This window comes from Anas platyrhynchos, chromosome 25 (genome assembly GCF_047663525.1).
Source record: "Anas platyrhynchos isolate ZD024472 breed Pekin duck chromosome 25, IASCAAS_PekinDuck_T2T, whole genome shotgun sequence".
NCBI lineage: Eukaryota > Metazoa > Chordata > Aves > Anseriformes > Anatidae > Anas > Anas platyrhynchos.
In genome coordinates, this window is record NC_092611.1 from 7,942,725 (window position 1) to 7,966,339 (window position 23,615).

Here is a 23,615-nt window from a genome sequence, read left to right on the forward strand (position 1 = left end):
CCTGTCAGGCGGCCATGGCGGCCTGGCCGGCCGTGCCGCTGGCCATCAACCTGTGCGGCTCGCTGCTGGGCATGGCGGCCACGCTGACCTTGATCCCGGCCTTCAAGGAGCGCTTCGTGGCGGCGCGGCTCTTCGGGCAGGACCTCAACAAGACGTCGCGGCGGCCCGTGTGAGTAGCGGCTCCCCCGGTGCCCCGCGCGGGGCCGTGCGGTGCCGTGCGGCGCTCACCGCCTCCCGTTGGTTGCCCGCAGGCCGGAGGCGCAGGGCGTGATCAGCGGCGCCGTGTTCCTCATCATCCTCTTCTGCTTCATCCCCGTGCCCTTCCTGCGCTGCTTCGTGGAGGACGGCTGCGCGGCCTTCCCGTACGACGAGGTAGGGCTCGGCCGGCGCCCGGAGCGCGGTGGGCGCAGGGTGGGCGCCGGTAACCGGAGCGCTGTTCTCTGTCCTTCAGTTCGTGGAGCTCATCGGCTCGCTCCTTGCCATTTGCTGCATGATTTTCCTGGGCTTTGCAGATGATGTCTTGAACCTGCGCTGGCGCCACAAGCTCCTTCTTCCTACCATGGCCTCCCTCCCATTGCTCATGGTGTACTTCACCAACTTTGGGAACACGACCATTGTGGTGCCCAAGCCCTTCCGCGTTCTGCTGGGCATGCACTTGGACCTGGGTAAGTTCAGAGCACAAAAAACATCGTCAAAGCAATCGGTGACAGCCAGAGGGGCTCACCTGAAACGTTAACACATAGCAGATTGAAATCCCTGCGCTGCAGAGGGAACCCGTGAAGGATTTGCTAAATAAAGAGTGAGAGGGCACGTCACCAACATTTTACATGTGTACACGTAAAATTCAGGGGAAAGGGCGCTATTTGTTAGAAAGCTACTGACTTCAAAATTTACCGAGACACCAGATAATAGATTGTCATCCAAAGCAGGAAAGTTGAAGCAAATTGGACTAGAGCCTGTTTCAAATCTGCATGCTGAAGTATTTGGCTCACTCTTACCCACAGGTATCCTCTACTACGTGTACATGGGGATGCTGGCAGTGTTTTGTACCAACGCCATCAACATTCTGGCTGGAATCAATGGAATCGAAGCAGGGCAGTCTCTGGTGATTGCTGCTTCCATTATCGTATTCAACATCATAGAGTTAAACGGTAAGGAAATAACACGCTGAGCCGGTACAAAAAAAAAGCAAAGAGAAATAGAATCCTAGATTTTAGCTGCTCGTAAAAATAACCTAGTCCTGTCTTAGAACAAACTTATTTTGTTTCTTTTTTTCTTTAGGGGATTATCAGGATGATCACATTTTTTCTCTCTACTTTATGATTCCCTTTTTTTTTACCACGCTGGGCCTGTTTTATCACAACTGGTAAGAGGATGGACATTCAGCATTTCTTTGGAAACGCACTCTCTTGACTTTTACCCTCCATAAACAAAAATGTTTACCAACATGCAAGCGGGATAGTGGAGCATAGACAAGCTTCTTGCCAGAACCATGAGTGTAAAGCAACAACCCACTGGTAGCTTTTGGGTTTATTAGAACAATTTAGATCACACTGATCCACTAAAATGCATGGAATACCCTACCTCACATCTCCCTACTTTTATTTATACGTTGTATTCTCTGCAAGTCACATTGCAGGATAGTTTTCAGCATATATACACCTGCAATTGGTGTTTTTGTTGTGTGGTCTCCAGGGTAGAGTTTTGTAGACTACAGTGGTAGCAGGTACATATGTTAGGATCCCATAAAAGCATTGCTATGCTTCTTTTAAGCAGATGAGGAGTTATCTTCAGTACCTGAGAAGAAGCCAGCTGAGGCTTAACGTCTCTCTTGCCTCCCCAACCTGCCACCTAGGAATGCATTCAGTGATTATAAAGTCATTTTCTTAGAAACTGTGATCATAACAAACCTTTGTTCTTTTGCCCTACGGACTGCAGGTACCCATCCCAAGTGTTTGTTGGGGACACTTTCTGCTACTTTGCTGGCATGACCTTTGCTGTGGTGGGCATCTTGGGGCACTTCAGCAAAACAATGCTGCTTTTTTTCATCCCGCAAGTGCTCAACTTCCTCTACTCATTGCCTCAACTCTTCCATGTCATTCCTTGTCCCCGTCACCGGCTGCCAAGGTAATGTATTTGAGTGACCTGTAATGGTCCTAGAGATGGTGTCTTTTGTCTCCCATAGCAGCTGAGAAACAAGAGCAGGTGTTGGTTGGTCCTCTTTTTAAAACCTGTTGAGGTAGGTTGTGTAATTAAAATCTGGCCTGCTGTGCTACTTGTGGTTGAGTCAAGCAGTACAGGCTTCTCAAAAAAAAATAAGGACTGTTAGAGTATGATTATTCTCAGCTCCAAGACAGAGGAATTCTGTTGCAGTAGGCTCTGCTAAAGTTTCATAGAAGCAAGCATTCTGTGACACTGCCATAATGCTGTCTGTGTTTGTGATCATATCGGCATATATTCAGTTCTTCTATTTTTTAAAACCTTTAGTTTTATGCATGCATTGGGTGGAAGGGGGGGCGGAAGTGTCTTCTTCCAGCTGCCCAGTCTGAGGAATCAGGTATCAGCAGCTGTTGTTAATTATTAACAGATTATTCCTGCCTTTTTTTTTTTTTCACCAATGGATTTCTTTCTCAGCAACTTGTCTCGGTATCTAAATCTGCTTACATAGGTATAGGTATCACTGTTTCCTTGCTCTATCCGGACTAAGACTTTAATGTTCCTTTTAGGCTCAATCCTAGTACAGGGAAGTTGGAGATGAGCTACTCCAAATTCAAAACTAAGAGCCTCTCAGCCCTGGGAGCATACACTCTGAAGGTAATACCAGGAAAACATTCCAAATCCAGACCTGCTTTGAGGCAGCAATTACATGCAGGAACCACAGGATGTGAGGGAAGACAATTTCTGGGTTCAGTGGTTGTTTCCTGGCTCAAATCCAGAACGCATTCTACTTAGCCCAGTCACTGTCTCTCACAGTCATCCAACCATGTTAATAATTGTTCTTGTAAAATAACCATACACAGCAGTGGTCCCAGGACCATCCCTAGCCTGTCCTTTCTTTTTTTTTTTTTTCTTTTAAAGAGTACAAGCCAAACTACTGGGATAGTAGAACAAAAAACAGAGCTAGCAAAGAGCACTAAACACAGCTGATGAAATAGCATGCAATATTTCTTTCCCTAGGCAGTAAAGAGCTTGCACATAGTAGACGTGAGAAGTGGAATGGATGAAGATGGCGAATACACCGAGTGCAATAACATGACACTTATTAACTTTGTTATAAAACTGATTGGACCCACGCACGAGCGAAATCTCACTCTCCTGTTGCTACTCATCCAGGTCAGACACACAGTCCCACCAGCAACGAAATATACCCTGTGGTAAAAACAGATCCAAATCAGTCTCAAGAGTTTCAAGGGTGAAAGAGGGAAGTAAAGCGTCACACTCTTCACACAACATGCATAAATATGGCATAGAACTCCATGAGCTGAAGTCACAGTGGGGTGTGGGAACATTCTGATGCAACTTAAAATGCCTTGCAGATAGCGCTGCTACTTATATTCAACATGTGAACTTTCTTGCCTACTATAATATAACACAGTATAATTTTTTTTTTTTATACCTAGGTCCTGGGGAGTGCGATTGCATTTTCAATCCGCTACCAACTAGTGCGGTTGTTTTATGATGTCTGACTAGGCTACAAGGAGCCAGTGGTAAGAGTTGCACTTTACAGTCAACTTCCTCCAGTTGCTGACCAAATAATTCAAATGATCTTATTCTGGTCCTCTGAGAGCATCAGGCCACCTTTCAAAAGGCAAGCTGATCTCTGGGCCTGTCCAGAATCACAATCTTCTTTCTGTGCACAGAGGTCTTTTGTCCAGTTCTGCTGACAGAAGAGATTCAACGCTACTTGGACATCACTGTTAATGAGATTACCTTTGAGAGGGGAATTAAGGAACCCGCCTTTTTTTTTTTTTTTTTTTTTTAAAACACACAATGTTTAGGGAAAGGGGGAAGAGATGAAACCGCTCTGAATTCAAGAAGCGCCTTTCCGTTCCCGGAGAGAAAACAGGAACTTCTATTTCTGTAAGACTCTACAGCAGAGCAGAGCGGACATAGAATATTGTTATAAATCATACCCAAAATTCAGAGCACTCTGAGAATAAAAGAACTCAAGGTACCCTTTCCCCTCTGATGTTTTGCCTTGAAAATATTGACACAGTACCTCTGCGTCCTACCCTGCCAGGGGCTGATCATTTCTGCAGCAGGCAGAAATTCCCTCCTCGACACCCACTGGGAATGTTTTTACCAAAGGCTTTTTTCAGAACATCTTTATCGGTTGTGCTCCTTCGCAGAGCAGGGCGCCTCAAGAACAGGGTGGTGCAGACGGGCTCGCCGTGCCCGTTATAACACCGGGCGTTGGTAGAAGCCCCGAGTCGGTGCCCTGCAGGCTGCAGTTGGGTTTTCCTCACCCACAGCCCCGTTTGCACAGCCTTGCCCGGCACCGCGGCTCGCCACAGACTCGCAGCGCCACAAGCGGGTGGCCAGCGCCTCAGCGAGGCCGCCAACGGTCACCGCTCGGTTTGAATTTGGCGCCTCGGCTCCCGATTGGCCCTTCGCCGCACCCAATGGCTCGGAGGCGGAGGCGGGCAGAGACACGGGAGCGGCGGGCGAGCCAATCCGGCGGGCGCTCCGCCGCGGGGCGACCAATGAGCTGCGCCCTGCGGGGATAAAAGCGGGCGAGGCGGAGCCGCCCCCTTCCATTCCGCCGCAGAGCTGCGAGGGAGCGGTCGCGGAGCGCGCACGGCAGCGAGGCGCCATGTCTGGCCGTGGCAAGAGCGGCGGTAAGGCCCGAGCTAAGGCCAAATCCCGTTCGTCCCGGGCCGGGCTGCAGTTCCCCGTCGGGCGCGTCCACCGGCTGCTGCGGCGCGGGCACTACGCGGAGCGGGTCGGGGCCGGCGCCCCGGTATACCTGGCGGCCGTGCTGGAGTACCTGACGGCCGAGATCCTGGAGCTGGCGGGCAACGCGGCCCGCGACAACAAGAAGACGCGAATCATCCCCCGGCACCTGCAGCTGGCCGTGCGCAACGACGAGGAGCTCAACAAGCTGCTGGGAGGCGTCACCATCGCGCAGGGCGGCGTCCTGCCCAACATCCAGGCCGTGCTGCTGCCCAAGAAGACGGGAGGAGGCAGCGCCGGCCCCACCAAGGCCGGCAAGAAGGGCGGGCAGCAGTCGCAGGAGTATTAAGCCGCCCTCCCCCCCCCCCCCGCACCACACAAAGGCCCTTTTCAGGGCCACCCCATTGCTCACCGGGAGAGCTGCGATCTGAAGGGGTGGGGGGGGAGCCGCGGCGCTGTCCCGCCGGGGTTTGGAAGGGGGCAGGGGGCGAGTGGAGCCGCCTGCAGCCCTCCCGGCCGCTGGCCGGCGCTGCGGAGCTGCGAGGAACGGGTCCGGGGGGCTCCAGGAAGCACTGGCAGACGCCACGTGCGGGCAGGCAGCCGGAAAAAGGGCAATAAAGGCTCCCGAAACGCTCCTTCAGTCACAAAACAGGAGGTGCTCCATAAAGACACTTACTCTTGGGTGCTGACTTTGGCTGTATTTATCTGCTGTTGCATTCAGTGGACAGTACACCGAGAATAAACCATGCTTTGTTTCCAGAACAGGAAGCCTGTAACAGACTGGTTCGGTGTTTCTCACACAAGGCACTGTAATGCTTGAGCTCTGCTGCCAGGATGGAGAGAATAGCACATCAGGATGTTCCAGCTGTGAACCACAGTAACAGCAAGGAGCTGCCAGTTGCAGAGAAAGGCACAACTGTTCGACTTTAGCTCAAAGGCTAGAGTGGATGAATGGCTATCTCAGGCTATATCTACATGAGATGAGATAGCTAACCAGTTACTTAATAATTCATTAGGGGCAAGTGAGAAATTATCTGATAGCTTAAGATAAAACTCAATGGGATTATTTTGAACACAGCATTCCTCATGGAAAATTAACAGATGCTGTAATGAGAGCCTAACCATTCTCCTTCAGCGTTTCTGATGGGAGAACAGGCCCAAATAGTACACAATTACACAAAATCAGTGATTACTGAAAATACTTTAGTCAGACTGGGACACTACAGTGCCCCATTCCTAAACGCAACAGGCAAACACCTTTTTTTTCCCCCCTAGCAACAAAAATCTTTCAGTAAGCTTCAGATATAAAATCCCTGATCAGCATCACTACTCTGGAATTAGTTTATTATTGCATATTTTTCTGCGCCCAAACATCAGGCAAGACCGGTGTGAATGTTTAAAAAAATCCCTCTAAAGGCTGATAACAACAGCTGCAAAGGCTGAAGCAAGACTTGGAACAATCTTGCTCCAAGTCTTGCTAAACCTCACCACAGGTTTAGCAGGCATCATTAAGCTGCCTTGCCACACTCAGGATGTGCTTAGCTCCCTTGCTCAGAAGTAAACTAGCCAGTTCAACACCAAGGTTCTCCGCAGCTTCCTGCGCCTGACCAGCGACATTCCTGGCTGTGATGCCAACGTGCTGCACATCGTCATTTGGTCCATCTTCATTCTGCAAACATAAATGTATCGACGTAAGGCAGTAGGAAGGTGTGGACAATGAATTGAACATGAAAAACGAGATAGAACCCCTGGTCAAGGAAGTTGAGAACACCATTGGTGCAGAGTTTCCAAGAACTCTCAGCAATGGGGAGGGGGTAGGGACTGAAGCTGAGACACTGAAGAACCAGACCAAAAGTAATTGATTTCAAGAGGTCTGGTTTTGTCATTCAACTTCAGGTTTGGCTTATGAACCCAATGTGCTTTACGTACCTGTTGCGGATAACTAACACTGGTCTGCATAGTCTCTTTCAGGCTATCAGATCCATCCAAACTGTAGACTGCACCTGTCAAATACAACTTTGAAAGACACAGAAGGTATTAATGCCACATTAAAAAACAACACGCAAAATGCACAGACAAGCCTAGAAGGGAACACTTTTGTAGTCCAGTAGGATCAGCTAGAATAGCAGCATGACAGAGCTTTAAGACAAGTAATCCCTTTTACAGAAGATGCAACTTCCAAGGAACAAGCTGAATTCTTTTATAACTTCCCACCTACTTAATCATAGTCTGTTGTATAAAAGCACAGATTTTCTGGAGTTCAACACATCCAGACCACAGGGCAACACTACCTTTAGAGAAGGTGAGGGGGAAATAAACTATCATAATAAGGGGATTTTCTAAAAGACTTGATCTCAGTAACCAGACCCATTCTCATTGTCCTGTTTTAGAGAGTAACCTGGAAGGCTTGCGTCAGAACCCCATCTGCCCTACTGTACCATAAAGATGTCTGCTGGAGTTGCCTTCAGGGAAGTATCAGGGAATGTGCACACACTGGTACAGTTCCCCAGAAATAATCCCAGATAAATACAAAATATTCCTCACCTGGCCATCTTTCAGCGTGCTGCTAACTGCAACAGGGACACTACAGCCACCCTCCTAGAACAAAAAAGTTGACAATGGAGTTTTCTCCCCAACATGTTCAAACCAGAAGCACCTGAAAAGTACGTGCTGCACAAAACCCCACTTCCTAAATCACAAATAGGCTCTACTAGCAGTTTTAAGAAAGCGGGACATCAGTTTAACTGTAGCAGAGCTGTACTGATCGCTGCAAGAAGAGCAAGGATGCCACACGTACCAAACGTTTCATAAAGGCCCTCTCAGCAATGCAGCATAGTACGGTTTCTCCATCGTGCAGGGCAGATACCATATTCAGTATTTCTTGGTCTTTGGCACGGACTTCCACTGCTAATGCCCCCTATAAGGAGATAATAACAAAAATAAATAAATCCTCAACTTAGGCATCTCTGTGCACACTCAGCAGTTGTCACAAATCAGAATGATCCTTGTGGGTCCCTTCCAACTCAGGATATTCTAGGATTCTCTGACTCCTGTTTACACACTGGGAATTCACCCAGGCTGGAGAATAATTGCAGCACATAATGATGCTTGCAATCACTAATGCACAGCCAGCTCAGATTTCTCAAGTTTGATACCAGCTGTGCAACACTTTGTAAACTCAGCTACATGCCCAGCATGGGCTGGAGCAGTTTGCCTAGAAACAAGAGCACTAACAGTGTGCCCCAAGGCAGGTGTTTCAGCTCCACACAGCCAGAGTTAGGTGTGTAAGGGAGTGTAACAGTGCAAATACTGTAGTGGCTTTGCACAATTAGCCCTGCACTGCACAACACTCACCCTGCCACATTCACGGCCTGCCTGATACTTGCAGAGTTGCCCCAGTGTAGTCATGCTACACATTACCTCTACCATTTACCTCTTTCTATAGCTGATGGAAATCAGCCCCCTGCCACACAAGCTCATAAAGCTGACTAACGTTCTTCCCACAAGCTGTGCATAAGCAGCCTAACAGGCAACAAGATCAATGTAATTGTTCTTTGGCAACAAACACAAACGTAGTATTTGACTGCCACAGTCAACCACTTGACATGTCCTACTGCTGCTCATTTTCCATACGCAGTCAGGTGTACGGTAGAAAAGCTGTAACACACCTGTCCGACAGCATAGAGGCAATCTTCAGGGCTCAGGAGCTGGAAGAAAGTAAAACCAGAATTAAATCACATTGCATTTTTCAGAACATAGGAAACAGGAGTTGAATTCTGTGCTCACCTCTACCATTGATTTCATGCCCAACCACGGATATATCACCTCCCCCTTCCCACCCCTCGGTGTTTCCATCCCTAAGGTGAGAAGAAGCACCTTCCTTCACCTGGGCAGTAACACTTCCTTAGTTAACCTGAAAAGTCTTAGTCATGCACTGCTGTGCTGCTGCACACAAGTACTGTGACATGCTGGGAGATATTACAAACTGTTACTGCACTGTGGAAAGCCGCATGGTAAAAAAATTATGTATGAAGAGAAACAAACAAATCAAATCCTCCCTGAACCACATCAGATCTCAAGGGAATGTGACCATGGATTCAGCAAACTAAATGTACGCCTTCAATGAGACAAACACAAGGTCTAAGAGGCAAGCAGGCAGATTCAGAACAGTATTCTATGCTTTGCCACTCACCTGACCAATGCGATTCTCCCAGCCCATTCTCTTCAGCCCAGCAGCAGCCAGGATTATGGCACTGAACTCTTCCTTCTCATCGAGCTTCTTTAAGCGGGTATTTAAATTCCCTCTCTGTAAAAGCGGTTAAGTATAGAAACAGCATGCAAGCAGTCCTACAACCACTTCACATTAACTTGTCTGTGTTTACAGAATCCAACAGTCTTCAGATTAGAATCAGTCGGGATACCGTCCTGAAAGAAGTCAGGTAGTATAAATCAGCCTTGATGCTAGATTTTGCATCAACTTTTATTACCCTTCATGGAGCTTTATCCAGAACCCACAATTTGTCATGAAAGGATACGATATCTCTGAATTCTAGATGAGGAAACTTCTTTTTGAGCTGGGCTGCTCGACGAAGCGAACTGGTTCCAATCACGCTGTTGAGAAAATTAAATCAATGAAATCCAGAATACTCCTGCACTTCCCTCCATCTGGAGATGTCAGAAGTTTTAAGCAAACAAACATTTTTTTCCTTCCTCTTAGGATGGAAATGAAGATCCAAGAGCCTGCCAATGATTTATACCTTCTCTGAACACGTAAAAAACACTCATTGAGGTTTAACATAAGAACTAGCTGAAACTAGGTGCAGGCAAGCCACTCCCAGTAGTGGATTTAGAGTGAATGCTTCTGGAGGGTAGCCACAAGAGACGGTCAAGGACTGATGAAACTTCCATTTAAAACAGAAGGTTTAAATGTGTGGAGGTTTAAATGTTTAACACAGACCCCATAATGTTTTAGTATATTGTCAGTGGGAAAAAAAAACAACAACAACAAAAAAACACTTTGAAAATAGGTTGTCTAACTTGACAACACAGAACGCTAGACAGTAAGCATTTATTTTCTAGAGATGCGCACCATTCACTCTTCTTGGTAATCTGGAACCTAAAGCAGGTAAGATTTTCACACCGCCCAGATGCATGGAAGTGTGAGTCCACATTTGTGGACTCTATAATCTCTATAAAAACGCATAGGAAATTAGTCAGGTAACTCCAAAGGCAGAAACTACTTATGCTCCCAGCAGAACCACAGAAAAGTGATACCAAAAAAAGGTAACAAAAATCAGAATTGGCTGGGAGGAAACGAGAATGGTTCGGGACCATGCAAGTTAAAATGCTGCACTAGACACCCTGGCTGCAGGGCATGCATTCATTCCCCTGCAATAAGCAGAATATAAAGGACCTGGTGTTCACTCTGGAGGTTGAGATAAGAAAGGGTCTCACTTGAAGAAGTGCTGCATCTCAAAAGGTGGCAGGAGATAGCCAAACTGACTCAGTCTACAGCACTCCCAAGACAGCGTTGCTTTTTTCAGCAAGTGGATTCAGTGTAACATACGTGAAAGTTAATTGAAGGCAGTGTAAAACCACTACAGGATAAAGTAAGGAGCTTGATTTGTCACTAGGAAATATCAACAAGTTTCTCCCTTCCATTTTTACATCTTACTGTCTTCCCTTTCTCCCCACTCACCTCTTTTCCGGAAGGAGACTAAGTGTTTTTCCACAGTTCTTGGGGTGAAAGACAACAGCATCAAGTGGGGATTCCCTTCTGCAAAATAATACAAGAGCAGAATGACATCATTTAAACGGAAGGTTGTTAAGGTCAACAGTTCTGATATTGGCCCCCAAAGGAGCTGGCTCTAGCTCCAAAAGACTTCTTCACCATTGTAAAAATAAGGAGTTCCAGTACACCTGATGGCTACAGAACACTAGGACAACTCCAGTTGTTCCACTGTTTCAGAGAATAATCAAAGGGCAAACAAACTGAACCAAGACTACCTCAGCTGCCTTTGCTTTTCTGCCATTACTCACACTGCAAAACGCACGTCCCTCAGAGAATCAAGAATAAGCCCATACTTACTTGCAGACAGCACCAATGGTAAAGCCGGGAGGAAGAGAAGTTGGCAGGTCCTTCAAGGAGTGAACTACCAGGTCAACTCTAAAAATTACAGGACAGTAATCACAGCACTGAACAGATGGTTGGGTCACACGGTACCCACCAGAGACCTACAGGTAACGTACAGAAAAGTATAAATTCACCCTGGGAATTAATTTGGAGGAGAGAGGATTTTCAGGATTCTATAGCCACAACTACTGCAGTATTATTGTTTCATCCCAAAAAAGTAATTTCACCTTTCTCTGTCCATCTTTTCTAACCTGGAAAATTAAGTGTTGTGATCTTTATTTTTAAACCTACTTTAACTAAGCCATAAGCAAGCACCACAGCAACCCTCCCCGTGATATTACAAAAAGCAAAAGCTGTAATTTCTGCTCCAGCATGAATCTGAACTGAGTTCTCCTGTAGAAGTTACTCCAGAAAGCAGCACAACTTGCTCACGCGCAATTCTCCTAAATATTTAGCATGCAAACATTTTAAGAAATATGGTCACACAATAACACTGAATGTTATGCCATGTTAACGTGAAATACACTAAAACAAAATATTAACACAACCAAGCAAAATATTTTTTAAAATAAAGTATTCCCAAGCAGGTATTACATCCACTCTGACAAACACGTAATGCAAATCACAGCAGAAAAAAAAATAAACTGTAACCAGGGCAGAATAAGCATCACAATGCCAGTCCAAAATGCAAGGCCTAAGTCCAGGGTAGAAAGTTAAAAGAAAGAAAAGAGCCAATGACTAGAGACAATGACTTAGCAAAGAATTTGTCATGTAACCAGACATGTAGCGGAACAGAAGAAAACTAGATCACATGGCAGCAAAGCAAAAACTGTCTGAAGAGCATGAATGCTAGACAAGGAAGAACAAAACAACAGCAACCCCAATTCTCCCCCCCCCAAAGAAAAAAAAAATAATAATCAGGCTCTTACTCATTTCTTTCGAGTGCGTTTTCTAGTTCTTTGGTGAAAAGGCTCTTCTCCCCAATCTACGTGTAAATGGAGGAATATGAATCACAAAAGAAAAATCTGCAAATATACCACCAAATACTATTACTTCATGAGTACAAAAAGAAGATGCCCTTTACCTTGGAAAGTGCTGTATCCAGGATCTTATCTCCAGTTGTTGACATGGCAACTGCTCAGAAAGAGCACAGATAAAGTGTGAGGTATGGTCAGAGCACATAGGCCTAGACTGAAAGCATCTACACAAGTGTAACAAGCAATGCACTCTTACACACTTATGTGTAATGTGTGCACAGACTCAATACAAGAGCAGCTCACTCCTAAGAATACATCGCACTCAACCATGTTAAGTGAGAATGACACATTCTTCACTGTCCTTAAAAACACAGAGAAAGAAAGAGTGCAGGTTTTGGGAATGACCAACTGAAAGGACATTGCCCAGATCTTTCTCCAGAGAGTCAGTGAGCAGATACTCAGCAGCTCTCTCCAGTGCAAGTGTGCTTTCAGTTATTCCTATGCTGTTGAATACCACAAGCCCCAGACAGGGAAGTGTCCTGAACACAGTCCAGAGGGCAGCCACATTGATACCACGTTCTCCAATGAAGCAACACAATGTCACCTGCATGACAGATTGACAGACGCAGGGCCCCAGTCACTAGGAGCTTGTGAAATCCTCCTCCCATGGAAAATACCAGCAGCAGTTGCTCAGCCACACAGCCTAAATGAATTCAGACTGCACTCTTAGATAACGGGGCAAATCATCCTCCTCTTGACAGTATTCTGTATGCACATCTTGTACAAAGATAACTGGCTGGCTCCTACTGCAATCTACACCAGAGCAGAAACAAAAAAACCCACACCACCTACCAATCTCGAAGTGAAGGTCTGGGTGTAACTCACGGAGCATCTCAACTACACTGTCGGTCTGAATCCGGGCCAGCTGCAACAAAGCAGAAAGCAAAGCCCTATACAAAAAGCACATCAGCTACACAGTAGCTAGAGAGAACTTTGCCATTCTTTGATGGTTATGCATAAATTACCACTAAGTTCTCTAAGCTGTAAATATTAAAAAAAAGTAGCCCCAAGTACAATAGCTCATACATACAAACCCACATCATGACCGGCGCATTTCACCAAATAATTGTTTGTATCTAAGCAGCAAAACAGCCTCTCCCCAGATCCAACACTGTTGCGATCCAAACAGTGCCAAGTCAGAACAGAAAGAATTTACTGAGTTAGGAAAATCGACTGAAGCGGAAGGCTGCGTGTTGGGATTCACTCACTCTGCTTGCAGGTGCATTAAGGTCATTAGCTGTTCCCATCATTGCCCTTGCACTTAAACAGCATTTACGTACCTAACTTTAAGGCACTTTGTTCCACATCTCAAATCCCACTGCTGACAGATGCCTGCTTACTGGCAAGTGTAAAGGCAAGCAGAACCATCCTCCTGGCACTCAGTGATGAAAGAAAAAGTCATACACATACTGGATACCCCCTGCTACTTCTAAGAGTGTGAATATTACCAATACTGCAAGTTTTGGTAGGAACCAGTTGGATTTCACTTTGCCTGTGGAAGACTTACAGTTGGTGGTAAACGTGAGCTATTTTTAAGAGCACAACTTTATTTAGAAATTCTACAGACACAAACAAAAGGTCTGCAGAAGCAGCAAACAAAAGATGTTAGAGCAGTAAGATAAATGAAGAATATTCTCTTTTATGATGATAGTAGAAGCAATAAGAACACCGTGATGTTATTGGCTCATTCTACACGTGCAGCAGTAGTCGAGCAGCCACAGCTGAGCAGCTGTTTTCGCTTCTCTCCCTGTAATGAAGCGAGTAGCCTGGGGCAGCTAACTTTGTTCTCCGGACGGCGCTTTCCCTACATATAAAATGAGTGCGAAGGGAAGCTGCTGCTTGCAAAGCCTCAGGTTAGAAAAAACAGTTAAAAAAGCCTCTGCCACCCCCCCCCCCCTTTCTTCCTAGAACAAACCCACCGGGACGAGCGAGATTACGGCGGGACAGGGCACAGGGGCGCGGGGCCGCTTATCGCCCTTGACGGGCCGGCTCCTCCCTGCTGCACCGCGCTGCAACGGGAACCCTGAGGGCCGAAGAACGCCGAGCAGGACCCCCGGGGGGGCAATACCGGGAGAAGGCCCGGGGAGAAGCCCCCCCACCCCCTCCGTGTCACCCCCGGCGCCCCCCGCCGCCTACCTGGCTCCGCCGGGTGCCCACTCGGACCGCTCTGCCGCCCACGCCGTTCTCGCCCTGCGGCAACAAGCGGGTCAGCGGCCGGCCGGACCCCTCCCGGTGCCCTCCTCCTCCCCTCACCCCCGGTGTGTCCCCCCCAAAGCCCCCCAGACCCCGACTCACGGCGGCCGGGCCCGGCTCCGCCATGGCGCCGCCTCCCTCCCCTCAGCGCTCCCCGCTCCGCTCCATGGCGCGGCCCCGCCCCTCCTACGTCACATCCGGGCCGCTCGCCCCGCCCCCCCCGGGGCTTCCCGCGCCGGGTCCGCGCGGCTCCGGTACGGCCACGTGGGTGCGGGCGGCCCCAGTACGGCCCCATGGGACCGGGCAGCCCCGTTACAGCCCGGCCCCGTTAAAGCCCAGCGGTACCGGGCAGCCCCGTTAAAGCCCGGCCCCGTTATCACAGCGCGGTGCCGAACAGCCCCGTTTATTGCCACGCGGTACCGGACAGCCCCGCGCTCTTCCCCGCCCGGTGGTCACAACCACACAGCCGCCGCCGTTAGGTGCCGCGCCTGCCGTGCAGGAGCAGCTCCCGGTGCAGCCCGGCCTCCAGGCTCGCGGGGGGCTTCCCCGGGGGTAGGTCGGTGATGAGGGTCAGCTTGTTGAAGACGCCGCGTCCGAAGTAGTCGGCGACGACGGAGAAGCCGTCGTTGGAGCACTTGAGCTGCAGGGTACAAAGCAGCACCGTCAGCGCCCGGGCTCTGCCTTCCCTGCCCCTCTACCTACAGCCCCTGCAGCTCCAGTCACTCCCTTGCCATTCCCTGTAAATGCCGTGGCAGCAGCAGCTTCTTACCCTGCTGTTACCGTTTGTGCCACTGGGGCAGTTTATCTGAAGTATGAAAGCTTCTGCATTAGCTTACAGTGTCCCAATGTGCTAACATGTTCCAGCTGGTATCCCATTCTCAGCTTACCTCCTGAATTTTTTTGGAAACACTGACATAGAAGCAATACTTCCGATATGCCGTCCTACCCCACTCTGACCCCAAAACTTTCCTTCTTCCTTCATTTATGCCAGGCAACTTGTTGATCAGCTGCCCACGGGACAGATCTAGACCCATTTCAGGATGAAGTGACAACAGTCCCTCTTCCATCTTTGCAAAACATCAAGGAATCTCCATACCCTGTACTAGTCACTCTAGCTCCTAAGGCCTCAGCATCCTCAATCAACATACTTTCAGCTTTACCCTTCTCTACCAGCCACTGGGGGATCTCCAGAGCAATCCACTTAAAAAAAAAAAAAAAGCTGGAAGGACACTGGAATGGGCTGCCCAGGGAAGTGGTGGAATCACCATCCCTGGAGGGCTTTAAAAGATGTTTAGATGTAGAGCTTAGGGATGTGGTTTAGTGGAGGACTTGTGTTAGGTCAGAGGTTGGACCTTAGAGCTCTCTTCCAACCTAAATGATTCTGTGACATATAACATTACCCTACCTGATGCTGAAACTGATCGTGCAGATCTCTCTTCTGCTCCTGAGCCCGGATCATATCCATCACTTTGCGGTTTTCAGGCATGCAAGTAGGACATTCTGAGTCACTGTCCGAGTAGCTCTCAAAGCAGTGCTGGTGGAAGGAATGACCACACAGGAAGTGGACTGAAGGAAGCTCCAGGGCACTGGTACAGATACTACACTTGGTCTTCTGAAAGATCTTGGGACTGAAAGCGACAGAAAGCAGAAGGAAAAACAGAAGTAAAGAACAAAAGAAAAACAAAGTGAATTTTTAATTACTGAAGTAGAACAGCAGCTCTGCTGTAGACAAGACACCACAGTCCTGCACCTTGCTTTTAGCTCTTCAATCTCCTGGCGGATCCTTGTGGTTTCTTCTCTGTATTTTAGAATTCTTTGCTCATCCTGCTCGATCTGGCAGCTCTGCTTCTGCAGCTTGTTGACAAGATAATCCTTAATCACAGACAGCGTGGCCGTGGAGTTGTGAGCCAGTGTCTGCACAACTGAGGATAACCAAGAGGTTAGTTTAAACACAAGCAAAGAAACTGCAGCTACACTGGTCCTACCTGGACAGACCACTTTGCTTTAAGAGGCTACTTACAGGCAAAGACAATCAGAAACCTCATTTAAAGACCAAAGTTTCAGCTTGCACTCTGGAGGGCCCCTGCTTCCAAAAAGACATGACTGGTCTGGGCTGTCTAAACATGATCCCAAAGAGGCAAAGCAACGATCTAGTGGACTGGATTCTATTTTAGCTTCTCTCCCAATCCACAGCAGGAGTTCAGGCAAGCCCTTCATCTTCCAACACTGATAGAACAGAAACAATTCACAGACATCCCGGTGACTGAAACCACACATCTTCTGCTCTGATTAGGGAGCTACGACTGGCATCACATTTTCCTATAGAGAAGGTCCTTGTTTCAAATGGTGGGCTCAAACTTCATTGATACTTCTCTCAAATTTCTAGTCTACAGAGTGCTATAAAAAAATGGTTTAGGTGCCACATGTCATTATTACCAAGCAGCGGAGGCATAAGGTTCTTGTTCTCTATGTGTTTCAGCACCGCAGCAATATACTCCTTGCAGTCCTCCTCCTTCCGTGCAAAATAGCCGAGAGCCTGTTCCCAGAGACATGCCTCCTGGTCTCCATACAACTCACACACCTCAATCACCTTCTTGTACTGCTCATTCTGCATGTGGTAGTGCATGATCTGTTGGAAGCTACAGAAAAGAGCAACACATCAACAAGAAGAATCTACTTCTCTTTTTGAGAGGTTATAGGAATCCCAGGTTTTCATGCAGCCGTGCAATCCCCAAACATTCCCACAGAACCAAAGCCTGGTCTGTCATCCATTCTCCACATCACTGCCCTGCTCCAACAGTAGGATATTTTCAGCTGAGCTATTATCTGTACAGTTCCTATCTTGGGATACTCAAGGAGCCCTCACCATTGTAGGGCAGGGACAATTACAGCTCAGAAATTCCTGGAGTGGAGCAAGCAATAGTACTCTGTGGAGAAAAGCAACACTCACAGTTTGCCCTGTTCATAGAGGTAGAGGACACCGTCCTTGAAGTTGTGCATCTGACATAAGACCAAGGCCTTATCAAAGACTGTTTTGAACCTTCCACTCTTCAGGAGAGTGAGTGCTTCATTGTGCAGCTTTTCCTTGATCTACAGGAAACAGAAATGAGAGGTAGCTGGGAAGCAACACACACTCAAATATTTTGCATTAAAATGTGACAAACAGTTGCAGCTTTCTAAAGAGGAGCAAAGTCCTTCTGTTTGCCCTATATCCCCTTTAAGCAGAGAAGACAGTTTCTTTCATCCAAACAGCCGGCATCCCCCAGAGATGAGGGCAAGCATATATAGCTGGTTTTGTGGGAGTGGCATCTGCCCACAGAGATTGTATTGTCTGGAAACTGTACTTCACTGAGACTCATACAAAAACTCAGCCTCACTAAAACGAGCACTCTTCAAGCTAGCAGGTTGCTTTCTCATTTATTGGTCATTTGTTCAGTATAGCATATGAACTGCCTCACATTAACACTGCCCATCTGGAAAGGTTATGGGCTGGCAGGAATGCAAATAGAATTCCTAGGCACCAAAGCTCCCTCTCAAAATACAAAGCTGGAGGAACTCAAACCTGCTTATCTTGTTCGTGGGCCCAGTTCTGGAGTCGAAGTTCCAATAAAGTGTCATAGACACCCTGTGGAGAGTCAGACTGCACCTCAGTCATGTGCTCCAGGAAAGCTTTCAATTCTCGGGAGTTGTTTGCAAAAATCGGAATGAACTCCTCAGAATTAGCCTGTAGAACAGGAAAAAAAAAAAAAAAGAGTAAACCACCCAGCACAACCACAGACAGACAGGTGCTTCTTCTCCAACATCTGGAGGGCCTGTTCCTACAATCTGTGATGCAACAGATACCATACAGCACTGGATGCCAATTACTGCAGCAATCAGTTCTGTGTAATAGCTTTAGGCAGTTTCTTGTGTAGTACCAGTACACCAGGATGTGGCCTTTCATTACGTCTGAAATGTCAGGCCTGTGCTGCAAGGCACGCAGGAGTGCTCATTTGCTGCAAAGTTACTACTCCAGAACAACAACTCTCAGTCCAAGCAAACCATACCTTTTTTCCTTCCAGCAGCCCAAGGCCTTCGTTGTCTCCTGACGGCTGGTAATCAGTGCAAAGGATCTTCAATAGTTCTGTGGTCTCATTAGGGACATGGTGCATCAGGATTTTACCATACCGCTTCATGTTACTCTCTGCCTGATCAAACGGCAGCTTTCCAATGTAGTGTAAAGCCTCTTGGTAGTTCTGTGGAGGCAGCCAGCAAGGATAACATCACGTTGGCTTCTGCCCTCCGCATCGACATTAGCACAGACAGCATTGAAGACATGCTGAAAGTATGCCAGGACCACCATTTGCTCTGCATTATCATCTTATTTCACTATTCCTGCTTGGTCTCCTCCTATGTGAGGAAGGCTGGCTGTGGCCTTGGGAAAAGACAGATTTAAATCCATCTGCCACTAACAAACCTCCCTTCTCTAAGGGTCACTGTAAAAAGCCACATACCAAAACAGAACAAATAAGCCCCTCTAATTTCCAACCCACTGCACAAGACAGAAGCAGAAAACCAGCACACAAGCAACAGCAGGCACTGGTACTGCCTGAACAGTAGTCACAGGGCTACTGTGCAGAAAGGCTAGTGAAATTAGATTCCCTCCAACACAGGAGGCTAGAGAAGCAATATTCTCACCAGTAAGAACACAAGAGCAGTAATACCTTACCTTGATGTCCTCTAGCTGGATTTTGAGGTACCATTCGTGATGGGCATGCTTCTCTGCCAAGTACACAGCATGGGAGTAGTAACCTGCTTGACGAAGTACTTTGATTGCTGTTTCCACATCAAAGCGGACCTCGCTCTCACTAGTCTACAAGAACAGAAGCAGAAAGACTACGGACTAAGCAGTAACCATTTGCTTAAAAGGAGAAATGCCAGAGCACTAACAACTTAGTATCTCTCATGCAAGGGACAGATCACGTGTTGAGAAGGAAGTCTAACAACCTCTCAGTAGATTGCTAGTCAGACTGGCGAAAGCCTTCACAATTCAAACTGGAACGGCAAGCCAGCCAAACTGAGAATGTAACCAAAAGCTTGGAAATAAAGCAACAAAAATAAGGATACTGTGGCAGAAATCCATTCTTTTCTGTGTGTGTCTCTCTCACAACAGCCCCACAGGAGCCAATTTACAGTTAGCACTACTCCTTTTTAATTGTCGTGTTTTAATTGTAACAAAATAAAACAAAATTCTTAAGTTATCACCTTCCCCCATTACCTTAATGAACTCCTCCAGTTTGGAGCTGTCTTTGAGTTTGGTATAGCAATTCAGCAGAAGCGTAGTATGGTCTGCATTGGCCAGAGACTGCAGGTGAAGAGTCTGCAGATAAGCAGTGAGGTTGTGGATGCGCTGAGCATCTAGAAATTTCCGAATAACATAAGATGGTTCCAACTTCCCTATTGTTCTGGAAGGGGAAGAATCACGTCACAGCATGCCACATAACCAGGGAGTCAAAAAAAAAAAATTAATGGCACACAGAGAACTTCAGCAGACACAGTGAAACAGCCATCTACAAAGGCTGCAATTGGGATGATGGTGGCAGCACATAAGGAATTAATGCTCCTCTAAAGGAAACTGTGAGAAGATGGGCTACAGATAATTGGGAATCGAAAAAAAGGGAATTAAAGACACATTTTTCTTTCTTACAGTCACAAAACTCAAAGTCTTATTTAAACACTTATGCCCACATGCAGCAGTTTAGCTACAGTTAGCCTGATTTTATTGCAAATTTGCATTAAGTACATACAGTTAAGTACAACAGTTTTCAATAAGCCCCAAAACAGATGGTTTTCTATATTTATATGTTTTATATTAAAACAGCATTTTTTATATTTAAGTGACACTCTGGTTTACCCTTTCACGTTCAGAATGATTTTCAAGCAACCTTCAGAGACACTTAACCTGACACTTTTCTCTCTATTGGTAGAATTTTTCACAAGTCATGCCTTTTTTTCCTCCCTTGGCTGAAACAGAAATCAAGGCCTATATAGCTCCATCTGTACCACACTGCCCTTGCTCTGTACTACCCCAGCTTACCGAATGTACTGCTGGATGGCTCCATCGTGGTTCCCCTTGTTGTACAGATGATCGCCATACTGACGGAAGATCTCTGACAAGCCATCGCTGTCCAAGTGGTGACTCTTGGCTAGGTTAATGGCCATTTCAAATAAGTTCTTTCTGAATAGCATCTGTTAAATACAGAGTAGGAGCAGTATGAGGGCAATATCACTTCCTAAAGCAAGGTTTAAACACACCCACAAAACAAATTGTTTCTCTTTGGTGCTGTACCTGTTTGCAGACTTGGGCTTTTAAATACCAAATGCTCTGCAACACAGGTTATGCTGGAAAGCTACGAGGTCACTTATTACCTTGTAACTCACTCACTTCAACAGTCCAATTTTTCAACCTGTGGAGCCAGTACAATCTTGCAGACATAAGGCAGACCAGCAACAAAACAGGTTTACGTGCCTCAAGTTTGGTTTGTGTATCCTTCTCCTGCAGTACATGGATCTTCCCATCTCGGGTCAGTACGTACAAGGAACCCCACTCCGCTAAAACATCCACTATATCATCGAAGATCGAGCTGTATGCAATGAACTTGTTGCACAAGTCATAAATATTCAGGACTTGTTTATCTGAATTCTGTGCCTCGTTCCCAGCAAACTCAGACCTGGAGAGCAGAATAAAGTTTTAGAAAACAAGAAGCAACCTGAATTCTTTCGATACCTACGCAAACTCAAGATGCCCAGAGAGCAAGACAAACGAGGTTCATTTGGACAATTAAACTAAGCAGATGCATAGGCTAGACACCACCTATTTATGCATAAATGCCGTCTGTGTGTGTTGGACAGAGAAATTCATATGGGTGGAAAGAAATCCCCCTTGTTCAGCATGCTTGACTGTGCTACTCTAACAACCAAATTGGTCTATGGGTCTGGATTAATTTCAACAGCCTCTGACAAAGTTACAGTCAGCCCCTAGAGTGAAGCTTCAAAAAGAAGAAGGAAAAAAAAGGGAAAGCAGGAAACCGCAATAGCAAAAGATAAAAAAAGTAATAATAAAATCTCATGTTCCAAGGACCCCTACTTTGGAGAAGTCTTCCGGTCCTTGGAGACAATGATGAGGTACCCCCGATACCAGTGAACAATCAACTTTTGTCCCTCGAAGGCAAAGCAGGGGCCCCGTTCGTCTGGCTGATAGAGGTACACACATTCATTTCCTGCTACGATGAACTGCAGATCCTGTGAGGGGTCACTGAGAGAAGAACAGCGCAATCCACAACCGTGAGTGTCCAGCTCCAGATGAGGATAGTCTTTCACTGAAAGCAGGTAAGACTACAGAGGAAACACAAGGTTTTAGAGCTCACCTGAACTAGACTCTCGAGCCAATAGAATTTTCAAGTCAGATTCTCATTTTTTCCAATTAATTTCCCACCTGGATGTTCTCTGTGGTCACCACAAACAGATGTGTTGTTTTGCCAGACTGTCGGAAAGCGAGACCAGTAACTGGGTAACTGCCCTCATGCAGGATCTGGGTCTTACTATGCCGGTCTCGGGTGATGTCTCCTTTTGTAAGTACAACACTCCCATCTGCAAAACCTGATGAAAAGGACAGATCAAACCGTTCACTTGCGTGGCACACCTGAAATATTATCCAGTGCAAGTCAGGGCAGCTGCAGCCAGTGACACCTTGCTTGCCAGCAAGGTATCAAGTAATGGGATTGCTGCACCAATCCACCTCCAATTGCTCCTGTTAAATTTCACAGCTGCCACCTAACCACATGCAATGTCACTGTTCCACAAGGCTCAACACGCTTCCCCCATCACAAACTCCGCCTGCAGGTTATTTTTGTTTGGGTCTTTCTATATTTTGTTTCGAGAAGACCTACTTCATCCTCCAATTTTAACTACCATTTTAATATACCATACATAAAAAACCTAGAGGGAGGTTTCCTACTAGTGAGTAAAACATTCAGATTTCATAGTTTGCAAGCTGTTTGGGAGCAGAAGGCAACAACACATAAGAAAAGGCTTCTGATTTCAGCGCAGAGACCAACACACAGAAAGAGCCTGCAGTCTTGCAACATTACTGCTCTTACTCTGTTTAGCTTTACTTACCAATAGCCATGAAATTAAGATTCTCATGGACAGTTAGGCAAGACACAACCGTGGGCTTGTTACCCGGTATCGCTGGAAAAATTCGTGTGCAAAGAGGATTGCCACCATCTCGTTTCTCCAGGTTCCATACTTTAACCTGAAAACAACAGTGGTACAGCATAAGTAAAACATGAGGCGTTAGAGGCAAACTACTGAAAGTAAGAAGAGTCAATCGAGATAATCACAGTATTCTATGAGAGGTCCATAACACAAAAAATTTGCCTCTGTCACTTGACTTACCAATGGGTTAATGCCCTCTTCATCCTCACCAACAGAAACCAAGATACTGTGCTGCTTCAGCTGGTACAGGTGCGTTACCCTTAGCTTGTAAGCCTGGAAACTAGTGAGTTGAAGCGAGCGCGGCAGAAACCAGATCTGCCCTTCGATATGTTGATCACAGTTAAGGCAAACAAAGGAAGATGATAAAAAAACGGTAAAAGAAAAACAGAACGACAAAAGAACCCCTACACCTCCGAGTGTGGCGGAATCAAACCCTTACCGGCTCCTCTCAGAAGCCTACAACAAACACACTTTTGTGGAGACGCCTAAGAGCACAGAAACAAATAACGACGGGTTTTGCACAGGGCAGGGGCCTGTGCACAGGACCACCAAGCCCACAGGCCCCGGCCCACGAAGCCCCCCCGCAAGGCCGGAGCGCCCAGAACCACCATCTCTTCTGGGATATCCCCGAACACAAGGCTCCCCCGGCCCGAATCGCACACCGTGACGCCCGGGGGCAGCGCGAAGGGCTTCCCGGCGGAGCCCTCCGGGCCCGGCGGCTCCTTCACCACCTCCCTGTCGAAGAAGACGAAGCGCCGCCACTGCAGGTAGGCCGCCATCTTGGCGACGGGCCCCGCCCCCCGCGGGCCGCGCCGCGCATGCGCCGGGGCTGAGGGCTGCGCCTCAGCGGTTGCCAACCCGAACGAGCGCCCCACTTCTGATAACAAAATAAAAATAAATTAAAAAAACGCAGGCCGGTGAGACTTCCGCAGTGCTGCTCCAGCCCCTTACAGGCAGGAGAGTGTGTACAGAAAGCACGAGCACCGCTGAGGGGAGACCCCTCGTGTTTATACACACACTGACTCCATCTTGAGGCATCTCTCCACAGCACTGTTTTGTTTGTTTTTCTTGCTTAGCAATGTTAAAAGAAACACCAAAACCAA

The 23,615-nt window shown here is 47.1% G+C and overlaps 4 protein-coding genes across 7 annotated transcripts; 2 read left to right on the forward strand and 2 right to left on the reverse strand.

The window, feature by feature from the left end:
- The first annotated feature begins 14 nt into the window (after window positions 1–14).
- DPAGT1 (dolichyl-phosphate N-acetylglucosaminephosphotransferase 1) lies at window positions 15–4,174 on the forward strand. Of its 3 annotated transcripts, none has more exons than XM_027444342.3 (10): window positions 15–169; window positions 252–372; window positions 452–665; window positions 1,005–1,151; window positions 1,282–1,366; window positions 1,939–2,127; window positions 2,727–2,814; window positions 3,178–3,333; window positions 3,621–3,707; window positions 3,999–4,174. In XM_027444342.3, the coding sequence occupies exons 1-9, from the start codon at window positions 15–17 to the stop codon at window positions 3,684–3,686; spliced, it is 1,221 nt and encodes a 406-aa protein (XP_027300143.3). In that variant the 3' UTR covers window positions 3,687–3,707; window positions 3,999–4,174. The 3 variants fall into 3 exon arrangements, with proteins under 3 accessions (XP_027300143.3, XP_027300142.3, XP_038023613.2); XM_027444341.3 differs by lacking the exon at window positions 3,999–4,174 and adding an exon at window positions 3,861–3,976; XM_038167685.2 differs by lacking the exon at window positions 3,999–4,174 and having other exon boundaries at window positions 3,621–3,976.
- A 552-nt stretch (window positions 4,175–4,726) lies between these two features.
- On the forward strand, window positions 4,727–5,655 carry H2AX (H2A.X variant histone). Its single transcript, XM_038167686.2, has one exon. The coding sequence runs from the start codon at window positions 4,814–4,816 to the stop codon at window positions 5,240–5,242; it is 429 nt and encodes a 142-aa protein (XP_038023614.1). The 5' UTR covers window positions 4,727–4,813; the 3' UTR covers window positions 5,243–5,655.
- Window positions 5,656–6,220: 565 nt separating this feature from the next.
- Window positions 6,221–14,603, reverse strand: HMBS (hydroxymethylbilane synthase). The gene is made up of 14 exons (XM_027444343.3): window positions 14,359–14,603; window positions 14,200–14,253; window positions 12,856–12,928; window positions 12,111–12,160; window positions 11,956–12,011; window positions 10,982–11,059; window positions 10,592–10,669; window positions 9,429–9,504; window positions 9,086–9,199; window positions 8,562–8,600; window positions 7,691–7,810; window positions 7,438–7,491; window positions 6,823–6,909; window positions 6,221–6,562 (listed from the first exon to the last, which is right to left on the reverse strand). Exons 1-14 carry the CDS (start codon window positions 14,380–14,382, stop codon window positions 6,389–6,391), a joined length of 1,077 nt encoding a protein of 358 aa, XP_027300144.1. The 5' UTR covers window positions 14,383–14,603; the 3' UTR covers window positions 6,221–6,388.
- On the reverse strand, window positions 12,856–23,335 carry VPS11 (VPS11 core subunit of CORVET and HOPS complexes). 2 transcript variants are annotated; one of them, XM_072027657.1, is made up of 18 exons: window positions 23,133–23,335; window positions 22,693–22,836; window positions 22,414–22,549; window positions 21,731–21,894; window positions 21,383–21,630; window positions 20,765–20,966; window positions 20,333–20,484; window positions 19,514–19,700; window positions 18,965–19,108; window positions 18,303–18,491; window positions 17,819–17,980; window positions 17,207–17,346; window positions 16,693–16,895; window positions 16,007–16,178; window positions 15,662–15,884; window positions 14,677–14,896; window positions 14,200–14,253; window positions 12,856–12,928 (listed from the first exon to the last, which is right to left on the reverse strand). In XM_072027657.1, exons 1-16 carry the CDS (start codon window positions 23,289–23,291, stop codon window positions 14,732–14,734), a joined length of 2,790 nt encoding a protein of 929 aa, XP_071883758.1. In that variant the 5' UTR covers window positions 23,292–23,335; the 3' UTR covers window positions 12,856–12,928; window positions 14,200–14,253; window positions 14,677–14,731. The 2 variants fall into 2 exon arrangements, with proteins under 2 accessions (XP_071883758.1, XP_071883759.1); XM_072027658.1 differs by lacking the exon at window positions 12,856–12,928 and adding an exon at window positions 12,962–13,867.
- Between the last annotated feature and the right edge of the window lie 280 nt (window positions 23,336–23,615).

Excerpts from the sequence above, each read along its gene's own strand:
- HMBS (XM_027444343.3), bottom strand. The coding sequence starts at position 14,382 with ATGGCGGAGCCGGGCCCGGCCGCC. Across the intron at positions 9,505-10,591 it reads AGTCTCCTTCCGGAAAAGAG|CGTGATTGGAACCAGTTCGC; the intron begins GTGAGTGGGGAG and ends TTTTCTCAACAG. Across the intron at positions 6,910-7,437 it reads GCACGCTGAAAGATGGCCAG|TTGTATTTGACAGGTGCAGT; the intron begins GTGAGGAATATT and ends TGTCTTTCAAAG.
- H2AX (XM_038167686.2), top strand. The coding sequence starts at position 4,814 with ATGTCTGGCCGTGGCAAGAGCGGCGGTAAGGCCCGAGCTAAGGCCAAA.
- DPAGT1 (XM_027444342.3), top strand. The coding sequence starts at position 15 with ATGGCGGCCTGGCCGGCCGTGCCGCTGGCCATCAACCTGTGCGGCTCG. Across the intron at positions 170-251 it reads AAGACGTCGCGGCGGCCCGT|GCCGGAGGCGCAGGGCGTGA; the intron begins GTGAGTAGCGGC and ends GGTTGCCCGCAG. Across the intron at positions 373-451 it reads CGGCCTTCCCGTACGACGAG|TTCGTGGAGCTCATCGGCTC; the intron begins GTAGGGCTCGGC and ends TCTGTCCTTCAG.
- VPS11 (XM_072027657.1), bottom strand. The coding sequence starts at position 23,291 with ATGGCGGCCTACCTGCAGTGGCGGCGCTTCGTCTTCTTCGACAGGGAG. Across the intron at positions 18,492-18,964 it reads TCCAGCTAGAGGACATCAAG|AACTACCAAGAGGCTTTACA; the intron begins GTAAGGTATTAC and ends CTGCCTCCACAG. Across the intron at positions 14,897-15,661 it reads ACGATCAGTTTCAGCATCAG|CTCAAGTGCTCCAACGACGG; the intron begins GTAGGGTAATGT and ends TGTACCCTGCAG.